The sequence below is a fragment of the Pimephales promelas genome, chromosome 20 (assembly GCF_988280905.1).
Source record: "Pimephales promelas chromosome 20, fPimPro1.hap1.1, whole genome shotgun sequence".
NCBI classification, from domain to species: Eukaryota; Metazoa; Chordata; class Actinopteri; order Cypriniformes; family Leuciscidae; genus Pimephales; species Pimephales promelas.
Genome location: NC_142788.1, coordinates 7,436,028 through 7,457,531, shown reverse-complemented (window position 1 = coordinate 7,457,531; position 21,504 = coordinate 7,436,028). Strand labels below are relative to the sequence as shown.

The 21,504-nt window shown below is 45.3% G+C and overlaps 1 protein-coding gene across 1 annotated transcript in view; it reads right to left on the bottom strand.

The window, feature by feature from the left end:
* Positions 1-21,504, bottom strand: part of cdh26.1 (cadherin 26, tandem duplicate 1) — a 109,238-nt gene that overhangs the window by 18,318 nt on the left and 69,416 nt on the right. The window contains exons 8-10 of the mRNA XM_039654827.2: positions 10,242-10,427; positions 9,757-10,025; positions 8,955-9,097 (exon numbers count right to left, since the gene is read on the bottom strand). Coding sequence (XP_039510761.2) covers positions 8,955-9,097; positions 9,757-10,025; positions 10,242-10,427 — 598 coding nt within the window. The remainder of the gene's footprint in view (positions 1-8,954; positions 9,098-9,756; positions 10,026-10,241; positions 10,428-21,504) is intronic.

Here is a 21,504-nt window from a genome sequence, read left to right as displayed (position 1 = left end):
CGTTGCTTTGAGAGAGCCCTTCCCTTCTGGCTCCCTCCATGACAGACAAAGAGCTGGTCTGAGGTCCTGAAACACTGCGTTCTGTCGACATAGGTGCGGAGAGCACGTACCGGACAGAGCAGTGCCAAGGCTGGGTCTGCCTCCTCCAGGGGCAGCGCTTGCAGGTTCACCACCAGGTCCCGGAGGGGAGTGGTAGGAACCTTGGGCATATATCCAGGCCGGGGTCTCAGGAATACGTGAGAGTAAGCCGGCCCGAACTCCAGGCACACTTTGTCAACAGAGAGTGCGTGCAGGTCCCTTACTCTCCTGATGGAGACCAATGCAATCAGGAGTGCTGTCACATAGGACAGGGCAAAAACTCTACCGACTGCAAAGGCTCCAGGGGAGGCCTCTGCAGAGCACCCAGGTCTACTGAGAGGTCCCCAGAGGGCAGGAGGGGAGGGAGGCGGATTTAGCCCCCTCGCTCCCCTCAGGAACCTGATGACCAGGTCATGCTTCCCCTAGACTTACCTTTCACTGCATCATGAGACGCGGGAATGGCCGCGACATAAATCCAAAGGGTGGAGGGCGACAGCCTACGCTCCAACCCCTCTTGCAGGAAGGAAGCACGACTCCGATCAAACATCTCCGGGGGTCTTCTCAGCGAGAAGAACACCAATTGACGAAGAGGTTCCACTTCAACGCATAAAGGTGTCTCGTGGACGACGCTCTTGCGGAAGTGATGGTTGCCGTCACCGCAGGTGGCAGTCGAACTCAAACCTGCCTCGTCCCGTCCTGGAGCCACACGTGCAGCCTCCAAGATCGGGACGAGGGTGCCACAGAGTGCCCCGTCTCTGAGAGAGTAGGTCCGGTCTCAGAGGAATAGGCCAAGGAGGTGCTGTCGCGAGGAGCATGAGTTCGGAGAACCACGTCTTGGTGGGCCAGTAGGGGGCTACCAGCAAGACCTGCTCCTCGTCCTCCTTGATCTTGCACAACACCCGTGCAAGGAGGCTCACTGGGGGAACGCACACTTGCGTGGGCCCCGTGGCCAGCTGTGCGCCAGCGCATCCGAGCCAAGAGAGCCGCGGGTCAGAGAATAAACTGGGCGCAGTGGGGCGAGTCCCGAGAGGCGAACAGGTCTATCTGTGCCTCCCCGAACTGGTCCCAATCAGCTGGACCGACTGGGGATGGAGTCGCCATTCGCCGGAGATGGACGGGCCCGGGACAGCTCGACGGCTGCCCGGTTCCGGTCTCCAGGAATGTAAACTGCACGAAGGGACCTCAGGTGCTTCTGACTCCATATCAAGAGGTGGCGGGCGAGCTGCGACAACCGGCGCGAGCGTAGACCCCCCCTGGTGGTTGATGTACGCTACTGCCGTAGTGTTGTCTGAGCGGACAAGCACATGCTGGCCCTTGAGCACGCTCGTAAGCGGTGCCGGGCGAGCCGTACTGCCAACAGCTCGAGGCAATTGATGTGCATGAGGCGCTGGGCTCCTGTCCAGGAACCGGCGGCTGCATGCCCATTGCACATGGCACCCCAACCCGTGGTAGACGCATCCGTGGAGACAACGAGATGCCTGGAAACTCGCTGAATAGGGACCCCTGTCCGTAAAAAGCTGAGGTTCGACCACGGGAAGAAGGTTCGGCGGCACGTCGGAGTCACTGGAACTCGGAGCGAGCCGCGATGCCATGCCCACCTCGGGACTCGATCGCGAAGCCACAGCTGAAGCGGTCTCATATGAAGCAAACCGAGCGGCGTACCGCGGATGCCATATGCCCCAGGAGCCTCTGAAATAGTTTCAGTGGAACCGCACTCTTGCCCTCGAACTGTCGAAGACAAGCCAGCAGTGAGTGCGCGCGCTCGTCGTGAGCTGCGCGGACATGGCGACCGAGTCTATCTCCATGCCGAGAAAAGAGATCCTCTGCATGGGGCAAAGTTTGCTCTTTTCCCGGTTGACCCGAAGGCCCAGACGGGCTAGGTGCCGCAGCACCAGGTCTCTGTGTTCGCAAACCTGAGCTCGAGAGTGTGCTAGTATCAGCCAGTCGTCGAGATAGTTCAGGATGCGAACCCCGTGTTCGCGAAGGGGAACAAGGGCTGCCTCGACGATCTTCGTGAAGACGCGAGGGGACAGAGCTAACCCGAATGGGAGAACGGCGTACTGGTATGCCTGGCCCTCGAAGGCAAACCGAAGAAACGGTCTGTGTCGAGGGAGAATGGAGACATGGAAGTACGCGTCCTTCAGGTCGATCGCTGCAAACCAATCCTGATACCGAACACATTCGAAAATGCGTTTGGCCGTGAGCATTTTGAACGGTAGTTGATGGAGAGAACGGTTCAAAATGCGCAGGTCCAGGATCGGTCGTAACCCACCGGTCTTTTTTGGGGACAATGAAGTAGGGGCTGTAAGCCCGGACCTCACCTCGGCTGGAGGGACCGTCTCGATTGCACCCTTCGCCAGCAGGGTCGCAATCTCCGCTCTCAAGACTGGGGCATTGCCACCAACCATCGTGGAGCGAACTCCCCTGAAGTGGGGAAGAGACCGTGCGAACTGAATCGCGTAGCCGAATCTGATAGTTCTGATGACCCAGTGGGATACCCGGGAAGCGCTAGCTAGGCTTCCAGGAAGTGAGCCAACGGGGTCATGCGAACCACAGACGTCCCCCCGGAGGGGCAGCGAGGCGGGTCGACCGGCATGCGTGCAGGAGTTACCCCGTCTGGATGCACCGTCGAACCCCGCTCCCCGACAGAAGAGACCAGGGAAGGCAGAGCGTTCCACGGGGGTCTGTTCTGCCGGGGGTCTGGCGACAGAGGGGGAAGGGATTGGCGTAGCCCGGGGACGACACACGCACCCTTCCGCGCCCTCCGAGACAGAGAGGAATGAACGGGGCGACGCACTGGACGTCGTGCGCGCTCATTCCAGTCTGTGTGCTCAATGACAGTGTCAGCTTTTCCTCAACCAGCTCAGGGAGCTAGCTAGAACAAAAGATTCTCCACCGGCCCTCCACCGGGGAAGGAGGGGCCCTGCCACCGCCTCCTGAGAAAAACCATGACACTATCACTGAGCGGCCCGCCTCAGGAACATCGCTTCGCCTGGCGTTTAGCGGGGCACACGGCCTGAGGGGGGGGGGCGCTTACCTGTGGCCTCCTCCGCGGCGCGAACCGGCTGAAGGCTGCTGCTGGGGCCGCGTGGGAGGGAAGGTAGCCGCAGGGGGGCGTCCTCGGCGGCGAGCTGGTGGAGGCGTCCGAGCCGACGGCTGGTTGGAGGCAGCAGCTGGCCGTCGGGGCAGAGAAACCGCCTTCGTCTGCTCCTAGGCGGTCGAGAAGTGCTGGGCAAAGTCCTGGACCGCACCGCCGAACATATGATGCTCCTGGACCACAGCGGTGGGCATCACCTGACCAAGGGAGCGAGCGACCGCCTCCGTGACCCGTTTAAGGACAAGGTAGGCGGCAGGCTCGCAGCTCGCTTGGTCCGTCACCTCCTCGTGCACATTCCTGAGCAGCTAGCTTTGTAGGTGGTCATCATATGCAGGGCGGAGGCTGCCTGTCCCGCCGCTCTACAGAATCGCGCCGCCATAGACGACGAGAACCCATAGGCTTTGGAGGGGCATCTGAGAGCAACCGCCGGTTGACCGGGGGAGCCCCAGCGTACCCACAGACAGCCGCATCGCCGAGGGGAGGAAGGGCGGGGAACTAAAGCACGCCTTTTTTTTTTTTTTTTTTTTATTTATTTATTTATTTTTTTAGTGCGTGTCAGTTCCGCATGCAACTCGGGGAAAAAAGGAAATTGGGGTTGGCCGTGGCCGTAAGGCGGCAGCGTTACCCAAAAACCAATTATTCAGCCGCGAGAGATCGGGATGGGGCGGAGTTCCACCCCCCCCCCGATGCTCACGGACGCCCGAGATAGCACGGCCATCATCGCGGGATCAGACACGGCGGCGCTGACGCTCCCGAGGGAGGCAACGCGGCCGCATCCTCACTTCCCGAGGAGTCAAGCCCGCCTAGTGATGCTGTGATCGACATCGCATCATCATCTGGAGCGCTGCCCGAAGCAGCCGGTGCCACCGAAGAAGCAACCGACTGAATCGAACTAACGCTCGCTGGCTCTCGCACTGAGGCGGGAGGTGTGGCCCGAGGAGTCGTCGGGGCTTTGTCCCACACCATCACCGTAAAATCACCAGGTCCCCGGGTCGACGGGCCCCCTATGGAGGAAACCGATCGAGCGGGGGGGACCGGGACTCTCACTCAAGTGAGATCATTGAGTCTCGACCTCAGTTTAGAGATGGTCATGTTCCCACAGAAGGAACATGAGTCATCCACGAACGCTGCTGCTGCATGCTGAAATGCCCAGGCATACAAAGCAGCGATCGTGACCATCAGATGACGACAGAAATCAACCACACCCAGAAGAACACGGGCGAACCGTCTTTAAAAAGACGTGCGCGTGCAGCTCTTTCAATGAGAGGAGGAAATTCACTCTTTCAGCGCTGAAGCGACCAGGGAGAAGCGCAAAGTCTGGCAGACCACTGCTCAGATCGCAGGCGATGCAGAATCTCGCTGGGTACCGCCGTCACACCAACACTGAAGAGGACGCTCGTCTCGAAGAGTCTTGAACAGTGCTTTCAGGAGTGAAGAGGTTCTCTTGGCTCCGAAGCGAAAACATACTGCGGTTGCGTTCACTTCCTCCTTTTATACTCACGGAGTAGGGCGGAGTACGCTATGCAAATTTCCGCAGCCCCAAGGCATTGCATGCCATTGGCTCGTGTTTAAATACTCGAAGAGGATTGGCTTTCTATGCGAAACCCCCAATCTCCGTCACTTCTGACGTAACTCGAAGTGACTACGAAAGGGAACTAAACAAAACTAACAACAGTTACAGAAAACCTATCTGAAATAAAATAATTATTAGCAAAAATAAATAATCGTTTTCATAATTAATAAGCTCTCATCCTGTACCAGATAATCATGTTTTTCCATTCCACTGCACTACTTTAATTTTCAATTTGAACACACGCTAGATAGAAATGTATCCCTAAAAACGGGGTACTCAAGTTAAAATAAGTTAAACTTTTAAAAGACATGTTTTTCAAAGCAAAACCGCTTTCCGGTTAAACATGAAACTAAACCGCCAGTAGGTGGTGGCAAGTGGCCATCTTAATAGATGAGTCATTCGTTCAAACGATTTGTTCAAAACGCAGAATGAGTAATTTAGTAACAAAACACCACACTGATTGTTGTTTTCCTCTGGAAATATTTTGGTAGGTGAAATATAACTAAAACAGTCAATAATGTGTCTAAAATGTTAGTAACCTAATATAGGCCTACAGGCTACTTGTTTAGTAAACATTTATGTTAATTAAATAGGCTAGCCTACTTTGTGATAATATTCAGCAAAACAGCTCCCTAGGTCGTATTATGTAAATAGCCTAAATCATACGTTAGCTTTTATATATATTTTTTTCTACTTAAAAAAATATATTTTTTAATACTTAGGCTATTTAGCTGTTGTCGCATCCCTTGACAGGCCATCTAATTTTCCCTCTTTCTTTTTTGATGTTTAGCCCGTGACAGCTTTTTTGCTTTACCCATTTTTTTTTTTTTGGATGACAACTAACTTGTAGGCTCCCTGCTCGCTCAGCGCTCACGGCGCCCCCGGCCGCTCATGATATTAGCCTACCCCCCTATGATTCTATTCTGGAATCTAATGAGGGCGCCGACTCTAGCCCGTTAGTCCTCTGAAACGCAGAAATGATTTAGCGTGGTGCCACACAACAGCAGATACATAATAATACTAAATATATATATATATATATTTTTTTTTTTACCATCGCTTTGGCACCCAAATATAGCGCATAACCACTGTTTTGCGCCACTGCACATTTGTGCCACACAGTGGCGTAGGCAGAAATTGTATTTTGGGTGGGCAAGTGAAAAAGTGACTGGGCCTATTTTTCCTAGAAAAAAATAAAGACTTAAAGTCCCTGTAAAGGCAATTCTACAAAAAAGTTCTAAAGACATTATAAATGTTACATATGCATTGCTAAAACATATTACAAAGACTGTGAACTGTGAAGTACTGAAATGTGGAGTTAGACCGTTAAACAGTTTTTCACCATTGCAATTTTACGGATTGTTTGGGCGGGGCTAAAACAGGGCTCGATGACGCACTGGAGCCCATTAGCTCCTGGAGACGCCCCTATTTGATGACGCACAGAGTCTGATCTCTCCCCTTACACACAATAACACTCCCAGAGCACATCATTCGCATTCACCGCTCAATCGTGAGTGACTGTCAGTACTATTAGTTACTACAGCTGAGCATACAGTTTGCTACCTAGCTATGCCTTCGACACGGACATGCATAGGCTACCTGGATGCGATCATGTACAAAACAGATCGGTATCTTCATTTAAATTCCCTAAAAACGATCACATCAAGAAGAGAGCCAACCTTGATGAAGTTCTGAGGATCACCGCCAACACCCACCTCTGTAATGATCATTTTACACTGGATAGTTTTATAAACTTTCCTCAGAGACAACTGGGATTCACTGATAATCCACTGTTACTGGTGAACGGGGCCGAAACGACTATCTCCCGCCTCAGTGTTCATCCTCCCGTATCTAAAAGCAGTTTCACCTAATATCACCGTCGACAGCTTTCCCGCGAGTGGGCGTGGTTTCAGCACAGCCAGCGGACACGCCCCCAGCGTTTGAGAACAGAGATAACTGCTCATTTTTTCAAGATTTTAATAGCTTATTTTATGTACTTACCGGCTTTTTTTATCATTCAAATTTGGCTGGGTGGCTAATAACACATTTTTCTGTGGTGTGACAAACTCAGAACACATATTTAATTTTGACTTTATAGGGACTTTAAATAATAATGAAACCTTAAAGATAATAGACAAACAGCAAAAACAGTTACACCTTTATTTTGCAATAGCTATTCGGCAAATCATCATGTTCAACCAACAGAGCTCAATAAAGGCTGGACAAACCAGTACTGTCTATTTTATGCAGGCTAGTCAGCAGTGCAAAGACAGTTCACCCGAAAATAAAATAAGCTAAAATAATAATATCGCAGTTAGATCGGCGTCAGGCTGACCGGGAGAGAGACAGCAAGAAGCGGCCACCGCTAGGACCAGAGTAGCCTTCTGGAATCTTACTGAGTCTGAAGAACTGGGCTCTGTGGACTCGCTAGATGAAGGCAGTGGCGTGTCTTCTTCCTCAACTCTCGCTTTTTTCAAATAGCACATAAAGAGGGGGGGGGGGGGGTTGACTGCCATTTCACTTTTTTCATTTTAAATAGTGTGTAATGTTGCTGTTGGTGCATGAACAGTATCTGCAAAGTTGCAGCGCTGAAAGTTCAATGTAAGCAGAGATATCGTCTTTTAAAAACCAGGAAGTGTAAACGTCTACAAAAACGACTAGATTGGGACTACAGCTGGGTTATGGTACGTCACTACACATTTGCATCAACCACTCCCTCCGGAATACGCAAAAAAGGGCATGCGCATATATCTGCGTCTTTGCCGAAGAGGAAGAGTTACAGGGGAGAGCTAACTTTAGCCATGCCGTCTAATGTGTGCTATTTTCACCCCGCTGTCCGGTCTTCTGTGTTCGGGCTTCCCATTGACGCTGTACTTCGTCAACAATGGATACAATTTATGTTTGATTATGTTCCTGAAAATGACGATCGTAATCTAGCTCTCTGTGCTGCGCATTTTACGGAAGATAGCTTCCAGAATCTCCACGAATTCAACACCGCATTCAACAAGAAACTGTTACTAAAACATGAAGCAGTTCCAACTTTAAAACCAGAGGCAGCAGTGTTGGGCCACAACCTGTAAGTAGGCTAAGACTTAATCATTTTAAATGTATTTGCATGTATAATTCAAGACGTAGCCTTGTGTTTTATTTTTTTTCAAATGTCAGCGCTGGCTTTATAGCCTCTATAGGCTACTAGTTATGCTATTTTGTGTCCACGACAAACGCGTACAAACATTATGGACCTGAATTTTGTATAAGTAGCCTACTAATGTTTTAAACGTGTTTTTCATGTATATATGCTTTATGACGTTATTTTCGATTTGATCAAGAACGTAAACTAATGCCACGCTGTTTGAGTATAACGTTAGTAGCCAGTCAGTTGCTATTGTTGCCAATCAGATGCTATTGTGTAAAACAAACGTGTATAAAGTTAAAAAAATGTAGCAAATTATCATTCATAAACGTTTAGTAAGAGCATTGTGTGGTGAGGTTCTGCTTTACTCTCTTTATCGCCGCTTTCTCGGTCTGATTCTGCCTCAAACTGATACTGCAGTATCGACCATAGTATCGTCACCTTTATTTACATGGTTGGACCTTTGTCATGCACGTTTCGCCCATAAAGGTAATGGGCGTTAACCTTCCGGACAACGTGAGCGACAGTTTAGCCAATCACAACACACCGGCCCAAACTAACCAATCTGGGCCCACTACGTGTTTCTGAGGGAGTGTTTTCATAGAATCAGTCAACCGCTCGTTCGAGGGACAGAGGAGAGCGGGGCTGACAATAAAGGTGAAATTTATGAAAAATAAGACTTTTAAAAAGAAAAACCACGAATACATGGTATATTGCACCCCATAAACACAATCATGCAAAGAAAAAAAGCAGTCAACCCCCCCTTTAAAGAAAGTTGTTTAGCCATTATTATGGCGCCGACGCCGCTCAGAGAGTTTCCCTTTCGGAATCCCCAGCAACCATAGCAACCAATAACGTTCCAGAGAACTTGCTTCAACAGCCAGGAAACATTAAACACACACACCAGTCAACAATAAATCTGGTTTATCTTAATATATTTTCTTAAATACATTTGAATAATAAAAACAAACTACATTTTTTTATCAAACTTGCCCGTGCCGCCCTGGCCCAATACTGGCTACGCCCCTGGTTTGAATTGTTTGGTCATACTGAAAACAGATCTCGGCGCTTACCGTCATCTATAGCCTGGACTACAACAGTGTAGGTGCCATTTTTGATGAATGGAGATTCCCGGTCCATCTTCTGAACTGTGGTGATCTTTCCTGTCTTCGGGTCAACACTCACCCATTTGGCTGGGTCTTGTACTAACTCATACCTAAACATATATACACAGATATTATGATACTTTTACTTAATGTGATCATCCAAGAATTTAGTTTGCCATATATAATACAATTTTATAATATACTGTACATATTATGTCATATGCAGTGAATTAAACATTTTGGTGTCAGTAAGTTTTATTTAAAGAAATTAATACTTTTATTCATCAAGGTTGCAAAAATGTATCAAAAGTGACAGTACACACTTTTACATTGTCACAAAATAATTATTTTTTAGAATCAATCAGTTTCCACAAAAAATATGAAGCAGCTCAGCTGTTTTCATCAACTGATAATCAAAAATGTTTCTTGAGCATCAAATCATCATATTAGAGTGATATTAAAATTCAGCTTTGATCACAGGAATAAATGACATTTTACAATGTATTACAATAGAAAACAATTTAAATTGTAATATTTTTGTAGAGTTTTAGAGTGGTTTTGATTAGATGAATGCAGCCTTTGTGAGCATAAGAGACTCAACATTTTAAATCACAAAAACACTAAAAATCTTACGAACCACAAACATTTGCAAAATTATATTATAGTATGATAAAAGTGAAATGAAAGCAGGATAAAAAAAAAATTAAATCCACAAAAAAATAATAATAATTAATGATGTGTAATTTGATGTTGCGCAACTCAATCACACCTGATTTTGCTTAAGTCTGAGTCTTCATCTTTGACTTCAGGAACAAACAACACATCTCCTGGATCTCCATTTTCATTTCGGTAAATTATTTCAGTAGTCTTCTTAAATTGAGGGGGATCATTCGCGTCAATGACTTTCACTGCCACTTTGACAGAGTTTGGCTTTGTGGATCCTGTTACGGGCTTTCCATTGACACACTGAAATAATTTCTCCTCGTTCTCAACAGCTATTTCCAACTCTGTAATCTGAGTTTTCTCAAAATTCTTCCCCTGTGAAATACAATTACATTGAGAGGACACATCGGCTGTCTTTTTTTTTCTATTCAATGATTGAATTCTGTTCGCATCATTGATCATACTCGTTTAACAATACATAAAGGTGTATTGAGGTGACGACTTGACGTCTCTTTGAATAAACATCTCTTTGAATAAACTTAAACTTTTCTTAGAAGTTAATGAAATGTTAAAGTGAACAGTCGCATTTACCTTGATAACAGACAGCACACCTTCATTGGTTTTGGGGTCTGTCTCGATCTTATAATTCCCATCTTCGTTGCCCTTCAGGATGGAGAACACCGCTCTTGATGCAGCCGTGTTCGGTGTGTCCTTGTCTGTGACGCCAATTCTTAGGATCTCCTTGTTTGATTCCATTTCCTTCACTTGAGTGTTGTACTGTTTCACACAGAAACATTCATGTATATCATATCACACAAGCTTTAGACATAATTACTCAATAAAGCCATCTATTTAGGGGAAAAATGGGTCATTTCTGCACCACAAGCAACATTAACTGGAACTGAAAAAAAAATTGATTTGCCCGTACAAAAACACCATGAGTGTGATGCGGTTGCTGAGGAATTGTGATTGGTTTTGAGTTGCTATGCTGCCTTGCCTTAACAAGCAACAAGTTGTTTACAAACAGGTTTCCTATACATACTGCCCTTCTGTCATTGGTCAACCAAACATCTGTTTCAATTTAGTTTGCGTGAACTCTTGGTATTAGGCATGTAAGACTTCAAAAATTTGAAAATGGCAGGCAGTCTGGTTGAAGAACAACCACTTCCTGAGAAGACAAGACCTATCTGGAAATTAATATTTGGTCTCTCTCGTGAAATTAGCATCACCATTCGACACGCAAGTCTCACCTATACAATCCGAATCTACATCTCTTTCCCTTAACGCCCCATTCCTTCTCTCTCTCATGTTGAGATCACCTGAAATTCACCCAAAAAATCTATATGGTTTTATGTGAACAATTATCATACAACACTATTATATCTGGGATCATTTGAAATGTCTCAGTGCAACTGGCACAAATGTCTCATTCTCCACAGAAGTAAACCAACAGGTAATAAAGTTTTTAAGAGTTGTCACAACCCGGCTCAGAGTTACTGACAAGGAAGCACGACGCGAAAACTTAAGTCAAGTCAAGTCACATTTATTTATATAGCGCTTTTCACAATAGAGATTGTATCAAAGCAGCTTCACAGTGATAACATGAAAGTAGTACAACACAGATCAATAATACTGTTAAATATTAAATAACCAAAAGATCAAATTAAAAGATAATTAATTTATTTACCAAACAAAACTATAATAAACAAAAATTTCTGATAACTTGGGGGTGTGTCTTGCTGGCAAATGTCATTCTGCTCTCAAAAGGTGAAAACTCTGAATGGAAATTCCCATTGTTAGCAAATGTTTCCACGTGAACAAAGTTTCTGTCTCAGAGATGTCTATGTATTTGACTATGACATGACTATGACTATGTATTTAAAGAATCTTTAATGAGATCAGCCCGTACTGCTGAGTGCCTTTCAGACACTGTCAGCTAAACATTAAGTCAGCTACACTGCTTACTTGCATATATTGTAGTTATTCAGAAGTAGTTAGTTGTCAGTAATTAGTCATATATGTAGTTAATTTTTTCATATTTATTGTAAGTCATTATGTCAGTATCAGTATTTGTTTTCTACCATGCACAAATAAAAATGTTATTGAACTTTTGCTGTGTAATTGAAACAATGAGCACTCAAACACATCAAACCAAGAATTACTAAAAACACACACAAAAACTGATTTTGCACAAACAGACACACATATATCTATGTCTGTCTGTGCGTTGGTTATTTGCATATCTCTGTAAAAAAAGCACACATTGAAGATGATGTTTAGAAGGTTGTGGTTTAAAAATAAACATTCAGACATTAGAGGGATGTGGTTTAACCCTCTGGGGTCCAAGGTGTATTTGGGGTCCTTGAGATGTTCTGACATGCCCTGACATTTGTGCTTTTTTTTCAGTTGTTTATAAACATATTAATGGCACAGGTAAAATTACACTATATTTAGCATTTTTGACTAAAAACTAAAACTAAAAATGAACATTTCTGAAATAAGGCCACAAAACACATATGAAAGAAATATGCGTCCACATTACTTTTGTGGCTTAGAGTTTTTTCTTAACAATGATCTGAAAATCATCCTGCCTAATCGTTCACATAAAACTGTGAATTTGGTTATATTGTGTTAAAGGGTAACTAAACCCCTGGTCAGAGCCTGACTCCACCCACTGGCAATATTTGAAAAATGCTGAAAAAGTGGGCGGACCCCATCGGAGATAGAGGGGAAGAAATAGATGCTAAAACACTTTATCCTGATTGTTTTCAATAGTCGCAATTCCAACTCCTGACTGGTTTTGACGAAACAAGCTGGTTTTTATACTGCCAAAGGACGTAGCTCGTACCAAGAGCATGGTGAGCTGAAACCTGCGTACGTCACGAAGTGCGGAACATCTAATAGGAAAATTCAACTGCAGTAGCCACCGTTCAACCTGAAGAGGGCAGCACTAAGACGTTTTTACACCATATATTGTAGAAATAAAACACTTTATAAACAAATGTCAAAAAAGTTACTCGAATCAGTGACTGGTATTAATAAAAATCCATTCTTACAGATCATTATCTAAAAAAAGTTGGTTTAGGGTTTAGTTACTCTTTAAAATAAGTTTATCATACATAGGCCTATTTCAAAGGTAAGGATTCATTATTTTGATATGTGCATTGCATAAGCTTGCATTGGATAACAGTCGATTAGTTAATTTTTGACAAAACATACTATATATTTAACATATGAGCAGAAACTGTCTAACTAAAGCTTATTTGATGTCTATTTTATAGTAAAAACTTTATAATCTATTTCGTCTGTAACAGTAGGCTATGCATCTGTGCGTTCCTTCGTTCACACACCCGATTCATATTTAAACAAATCTCAGTAGTCTTACTAATGTAGGAGCGAGTGTGAATGAATGTCCAGCACGTGCGCGTCTGTCTGTGCACGCATTTAAAGTCCCTGTAAAGGCAATTCTACAAAAAAGTTCTAAACACATTATAAATGTTGCATATGTATTGCTAAAACATATTACAAAGACTGTGAACTGTAAAGTACTGAAATGTGGAGTTAGACCGTTAAGCAGTTTTTCACCATTGCAATTTTATTGATTGTTTGGGCGGGGCTAAAACAGGGCTCGATGATGCACTGGAGCCCAAGAGCTCCTGGACACGCCCCTATTTGATGACGCACAGAGTCTGATCTCTCCCCTTACACACAATAACACTCCCCGAGCACATTCGCATTCACTGCTCAATCGCGAGTGACTGTCAGTACAACTACAGCTGAGCCTACAGTTTTCGACACAGAAATGCATAGGCTACTACCTGGATGCGATCATGTACAAAACAGATCAGTATCTTCATTTGAATTCCATAAAATCGATCACATCAAGAAGAGGTTTTTAGAGAACCAACCTTGGTGAAGAGCTGAGGATCACCGTCAACACCCGCCTCTGAAGTGATCATTTTACACTGGATAGTTTTATAAACTTTCCTCAGAGACAACGGGGATTCACTGATGATCCGCTGTTACTGGTGAACAGGGCCGAAACGACTATCTCCCGCCTCAGTGTTCATCCTCCCGTCCCGAAAGCAGTATCAGCTAATATCACCGTCGACAGCTTTCCCGCGAGTGGGCTTGGTTTCAGCGCAGCCAGCGGACACGCCCCCAGCGTTTGAGAACAGAGATAACTGCTCATTTTTTCAAGATTTTGATAGCTTATTTTATGTACTTGCCGGCTTTTTTATCATTCAAATTTGGCTGGGTGGCTAATAACATATTTTTCTGTGGTGTGACAAACTCAGAACACATACTTAATTTTGACTTTACAGGGACTTTAATATTTAAACAGTCTTTATGCACTTTACAGACACTATTCAATAACACGATTAGAACAAAGCACTTCAGTGCGAGGACCCTATTGAAACTGTTAGGATTATTTTTAGGGCCCGAGCACTAACAGTGCGAGGACCCTATTGAAACTGTTAGGGTTATTTTTATTTATTTATTTATTTTTTTTCTGCAAAGTAGGCGCCATTTTCGGGGCCGCAACATGCTCAAAAACTCACCAAATTTGGCACTCATGTCAGGACTGGTGAAAAAATTTCGTATTTTGTGGGTTTCGTGGATGGGTGGGGAAAAATGGCTCGCTAGCGCCACCTAGAAAATTAGAAATAATTAGCCCCTCGTCCACGTTCAACCTACATGCACGAAATTTGGTGGGGACGTGTATCATATCAACACGCACAGAAAAGCCTCAAGAACCCATACCCTAAAATCGACAGGAAGTCCGCCATTTTGAATTTGGCGGCCATTTTCGGACGATTTACACACTCCGTACTTTAACGAACTCCTCCTAGGAATTTAGTCAGATCGACTTCAAATTTCTGCTGTGCCTTCTAAAGGCATTGACGATGTAAAGTTGTGCTATCTGCGCGTTTTCGTCGATGGGCGTGTCCGTGGCGTCGAAGATTCACCATAAAACAGGAAGTTGTAGTAACTTGGCTGTAAATGCTCAGATCTGCACGAAATTTTACATATTTGACAAGAGTCCCGCCCTGAACAAATCTCCATGCCGATATTCACCCACAGTCATAGCGCCATCTGCTGGCAACAGGAAGTGACCTTTAATGAAGCAGCCCCCGCCGCTTGTTTGACCGACATGTACGAAATTTCTGTGGTGCATCTACCATGACCAGACGCACAGAAAAGTCTCTTGGAGCGATGCCCTAAAGTCAACAGGAAGTCGGCCATTTCTAATTTTACCGCCATTTTTGGATGATTTACTCATTACGTACTTTAACTAACTCCTCCTAGGGATTTAGTCGGATCGACTTCACATTTCTGCTGTGCCTTCTAAAGGCATTGACGATGTAAAGTTGTGCTATCTGCGGGTTTCCGTCGATGGGCGTGTCCATGTCGTCGATGATTCGCCATGAAACAGGAAGTTGTAGTAACTTGGCTGTAAAAGCCCAGATATGCATGAAATTTCACACCTTTGACAAGAGTCCCGCCCTGAACAAATCTACATGCCGACATTCACCCACCAGTCATAGCGCCACCTGCTGGCAACAGGAAGTGACCTTTAATGAAGCAAAGTAGCAAATGCACAGCCGCACTGGCTGAGCTGCAGAAAATGTAACGCGGCCGCCTCAGACCCCGACGTGCTACAGGTGCGAGGGCCCGCCCATCGCTGCTTGCAGCTTTAATTTTTTTTTTTTTTTTTTCTTTTTTCTGCAAAGTAAGCGCCATTTTCGGGGCCGCAACATGCTCAAAAACTCACCAAATTTGGCACGCATGTCAGGACTGGTGAAAAATTTCGTATTTTGTGGGTTTCGCGGATGGGCGTGGCAAAATGGCACGCTAGCGCCACCTAGAAAATTGGAAAAAATTAGCCCCCCGTCCACGTTCAACCTACATGCACGAAATTTGGTGGGGACGTGTATCATATCAAGACGCACAAAAAAGCCTCAAGAACCCATACCATAAACTCGACAGGAAGTCCGCCATTTTGAATTTGGCGGCCATTTTTGGACGATTTACACACTCCGTACTTTAACGAACTCCTCCTAGGGATTTAGTCGGATCGACTTCAAATTTCTGCTGTGCCTTCTAAAGGCATTGACGATGTAAAGTTGTGCTATCTGCGCGTTTTCGTCGATGGGCGTGCCCATGGCGTCGAAGATTCGCCATGAAACAGGAAGTTGTAGTAACTTGGCTGTAAATGCCCAAATCTGCACGAAATTTGACACATTTGACAAGAGTCCCGCCCTGAACAAATCTAAATGCAGACATTCACCCACAGTCATAGCGCCACCTGCTGGCAACAGGAAGTGACCTTTAACGAAGCAGCCCCCGCCGCTTGTTTGACCGACATGTACGAAATTTCTGTGGTACATCTACCATGACCAGACGTACAAAAAAGCCTCAAGAACCCATACCCTAAACTCGACAGGAAGTCCGCCATTTTGAATTTGGCGACCGATTTGGGACGATTTACACACTCCGTACTTTAACGAACTCCTCCTAGGGATTTAGTGGGATCAACTTCAAATTTCTGCTGTACCTTCTAAAGGCATTGACGATGTAAAGTTGTGCTATCTGCGCGTTTTCGTCGATGGGCGTGTCCGTGGCGTCGATGATTCACCATGAAACAGGTAGTTGTAGTAACTTGGCTGTAAATGCCCATATCTGCACCAAATTTTACACATTTGACAAGAGTCCCGCCCTGAACAAATCTACATGCCCACATTCACCCTAAGTCATAGCGCCATCTGCTGGCAACAGGAAGTGACCTTTAACGAAGCAGCGAACCAAATTCACAGCCGCACCGGCTGAGCCGCAGAATATGCAACGCGGCCGCCTCACACCCCAACGCGCTACAGGTGCGAGGGCCCGCCCTTCGCTGCTTGCAGCTTTAATTTTTTTTTTTTTTTCTGCAAAGTAAGTGCCATTTTCGGGGCCGCAACATGCTCAAAAACTCACCAAATGTGGCACGCATGTCAGGACTGGTGAAAAATTTCGTATTTTGTGGGTTTCGCGGATGGGCGGGGCAAAATGGCACGCTAGCGCCACCTAGAAAATTGGAAAAAATTAGCCCCTCATCCACGTTCAACCTACATGCACGAAATTTGGTGGGGACGTGCATCATATCAAGACGCACAAAAAAGCCTCAAGAACTCATACCCTAAACTCAACAGGAAGTCGGCCATTTTGAATTTGGCGCCCATTTTGGGACGATTTACACACTCAGTACTTTAACGAACTCCTCCTAGGGATTTAGTCGGATCGACTTCACATTTTTGCTGTGCCTTCTAAAGGCATTGACGATGTAAAGTTGTGCTATCTGCGTAGGCATGTAAGTCGATGGGCGTGTCCGTGGCGTCGATGATTCGCCATGAAACAGGAAGTTGTAGTAACTTGGCTGTAAATGCCCAGATCTGCACGAAATTTTACACATTTGACAAGAGTCCCGCCCTGAACAAATCTACATGCTGACATTCAACCACTGTAATAGCGCCACCTGCTGGCAACAGGAAGTGACCTTTAACGAAGCAGCCCCCGTCGCATGTTTGACCGACATGTACGAAATTTCTGTGGCACATCTACCATGTCCAGACGCACTGAAAAGTCTCTTGGAGCGATGCCCTAAACTCAACAGGAAGTAGGCCATTTCGAATTTTACCGCCATTTTTGGATGATTTACTCATTACGTACTTTAACTAACTCCTCAGGGCTTTAGTCGGATCGACTTCACATTTCTGCTGTGCCTTCTAAAGGCATTGACGATGTAAAGTTGTGGTATCTGCGCGTTTTCGTCAATGGGCGTGTCCGTGGCGTCGATGATTCACCACAAAACAGGAAGTTGTAGTAACTTGGCTGTAAATGCCCAGATCTGCACAAAATTGTACACATTTGACAAGAGTCCCGCCCTGAAAAAATCTACATGCCGACATTCACCCACAGTCATAGCGCCACCCAGTGACAGCAGGAAGTGACCTTTAACGAAGCAGTACCCGTCGCATGTTTGACCGACATGTACGAAATTTCTGTGGTACATCTACCATGTCCAGACACACAGAAAAGTCTCTTGGAGGGTTGCCCTAAACTCAACAGGAAGTCAGCCATTTCTAATTTTACCGCCATTTCGGGATGATTTACTCATTACGTACTTTAACAAACTTCACCTAGGGATTTAGTTGGATCGACTTCAAATTTCTGCTGTGCCTTCTAAAGGCATTGACGATGTAAAGTTGTAGGAAAGAAACAGGAAGTTGTAGTAACTTGGCTGTAAATGCCCAGATCTGCACAAAATTTTACACATTTGACCCACCCTGAACAAATCTACATGCCGACATTCACCCACAGTCATAGCGCCACCTGCTGGCAATAGGAAGTGACCTTTAATGAAGCAGCGTAGCAAATTCACAGCCGCACCGGCTGAGCTGCAAAATATGCAATGCGGCCGCCTCACACCCCGACGCGCTACAGGTGCGAGGGCCCGCCCATCGCTGCTTGCAGCTTTAATTTTATAATTATAATTTATATTTATATTTCATTTAAAAGAAGAGAATTTTATCTTCATAAAGAGAATTTTTTTTTGTCTCTGTGACAAGTATTTACTGAGTTACAGTCAGGGGCGGAGCTAGACTCTCAGTACAGTGGGGGCGGAGCTTCATCATGGGGCCCTCTGCTACAAGTCATTTTAAAATTAAAACCGTTAAAAAAACGTAAAATATTTGATGAATGCATTGCATATGTAAGAATGTGTCACTTGTTGAAGCAAGTAAATGTGTTAAATAAAACACAAAGAAAAGCCAACGTCCTCGAAATGTCCTCGTCTCAGTTCTCGCGCATGCGCCCATAAGGAAGTAATAGAATAGTCGAATTAAGTCGTTATTTATGTTTTTTTCGCACAAAAATTAGTCTCGTCGCTTGATAAACTTATAATTGAGCCGCTGTAGGCACATGGAATATTTAAACCTTTTCTTTAATGACTTTATGGGCCGTCAAGAGCCAGTCCCTTAGGCATTCTATGTAGGACTGATCCAGCTCTCAGATTCAATCAAAAATATCTTTATTTGTGTTCCGAAGATGAACAAAGGTCTTGCGGGGTTGGTACAGCATGGGGGTGAGTAATTAATGACTTAATTTTCATTTTTGGGTGAACTAACCCTTTAAATCCAGGCAATTGGTTGATGAAACATTGATTAAAATCAAGATAAAAGTAAAAGGAAAACGAAATTTACTTTAAATGAAGGCTTTGCTTTTCTGTTTGAGGTCTGTGGAAGTTTTAAATCTGTCTTTTAGTGCCGCTTCAGAGCGCCCATCTGAATAACGGAGAACTGTCACGTCTGTAACATTGTTTTTTCCTAGTAAATGCGAAGACGAAAAATAAAATAAAATTAAAGCTGCAAGCAGCGATGGGCGGGCCCTCGCACCTGTAGCGCATCGGGGTGTGAGGTGGCCGCGTTGCATATTTTGCAGCTCAGCTGTTGTGGCTGTGAATTTGCTACGCTGCTTCATTAAAGGTCACTTCCTGTTGCCAGCAGATGGCGCTATGACTGTGGGTGAATGTCGGCATGTAGATTTGTTCAGGGCGGGACTCTTGTCAAATGTGTAAAATTTTGTGCAGATCTGGGCATTTACAGCCAAGTTATTACAACTTCCTGTTTCATGGCGAATCATCGACGCCACGGACACGCCCATTGACGAAAACGCGCAGATAGCACAACTTTACATCGTCAATGCCTTTAGAAGGCACAGCAGAAATGTGAAGTCGATCCGACTAAAGCCCTGAGGAGTTAGTTAAAGTACGTAATGAGTAAATCATCCAAAAATGGCGGTAAAATTCGAAATGGCCGACTTCCTGTTGAGTTTAGGGCATCGCTCCAAGAGACTTTTCAGTGCGTCTGGACATGGTAGATGTACCACAGAAATTTCGTACATGTCGGTCAAACATGCGACGGGTACTGCTTCGTTAAAGGTCACTTCCTGCTGTCACTGGGTGGCGCTATGACTGTGGGTGAATGTCGGCATGTAGATTTTTTCAGGGCGGGACTCTTGTCAAATGTGTAAAATTTTGTGCAGATCTGGGCATTTACAGCCAAGTTACTACAACTTCCTGTTTTGTGGCGAATCATCGACGCCACGGACACGCCCATTGACGAAAACGCGCAGATACCACAACTTTACATCGTCAATGCCTTTAGAAGGCACAGCAGAAATGTGAAGTCGATCCGACTAAAGCCCTGAGGAGTTAGTTAAAGTACGTAATGAGTAAATCATCCAAAAATGGCGGTAAAATTCGAAATGGCCGACTTCCTGTTGAGTTTAGGGCATCGCTCCAAGAGACTTTTCAGTGCGTCTGGACATGGTAGATGTGCCACAGAAATTTCGTACATGTCGGTCAAACATGCGACGGGGGCTGCTTCGTTAAAAGTCACTTCCTCTTGCCACTAGGTGGCGCTATGAATGTGGGTGAATGTCGGCCTGTAGATTTGTTCAGGGCGGGACACTTGTCAAATGTGTAAAATTTTGTGTAGATCTGGGCATTTACAGCCAAGTTACTACAACTTCCTGTTTCATTGCGAATCATCGATGCCACGGACACGCCCATCGACGAAAACGCGCAGATAGCACAACTTTACATCGTCAATGCCTTTAGAAGGCACAGCAGAAATTTGAAGTCGATCTGACTAAATCCCTAGGAGGCGTTTGTTAAAGTACAGAGTGTGTAAATCATCCAAAAACGGCGGTAAAATTAGAAATGGCCGACTTCCTGTTGAGTTTAGGGCATTGCTCCAAGAGGCTTTTCTGTGCGTCTGGACATGGTAGATGTACCACATAAATTTTGTGCATGTCGGTCAAACATGCGGCAGGGGCTGCTTCATTAAAGGTCACTTCCTGTTGCCAGCAGGTGGCGCTATGACTGTGGGTGAAAGTCGGCATGGAGATTTGTTCAGGGCGTGACTCTTGTCAAATGTGTAAAATTTTGTGCAGATCTGGGCATTTACAGCCAAGTTAATACAACTTCCTGTTCGATGGCGAATCATCGACGCCACGGACACGCCCATGGACGAAAACGCACAGATAGCACAACTTTACATCGTCAATGCCTTTAGAAGGCACATCAGAAATGTGAAGTCGATCTGACTAAATCCCTAGGTGGAGTTAGTTAAAGTACGTAATGAGTAAATCATCCAAAAATGGCGGTAAAATTAGAAATGGCTGACTTCCTGTTAAGTTTAGGGCATCGCTCCAAGAGATTTTTCTGTGCGTCTGGACATGGTAGATGTACCACAGAAATTTCGTACATGTCGGTCAAACATGCGACGGGGGCTGCTTCGTTTTAAATGTCACTTCCTCTTGCCACTAGGTGGCGCTATGAATGTGGGTGAATGTCGGCATGTAGATTTGTTCAGGGCGGGACTCTTGTCAAATGTGTCAAATTTCGTGTAGATCTGGGCATTTACAGCCAAGTTACTACAACTTCCTGTTTCATGGCGAATCATCGACGCCACGGACACGCCCATCAACGAAAACGCGCAGATAGCACAACTTTACATCGTCAATGCCTTTAGAAGGCACAGTAGAAATTGTAAGTCGATCCGACTAAATCCCTAGGAGGAGTTCGTTAAAGTACGGAGTCTGTAAATCGTCCAAAAATGGCCGCCAAATTCAAAATGGCGGACCTCCTGTCGAGTTTAGGGTATGGGTTCTTGAGGCTTTTTTGTGCGTCTTGATATGATACACGTCCCCACCAAATTTCGTGCATGTAGGTTGAACGTGGACGAGGGGCTAATTTTTTCCAATTTTCTAGGTGGCGCTAGCGTGCCATTTTGCCCCGCCCATCTGCAAA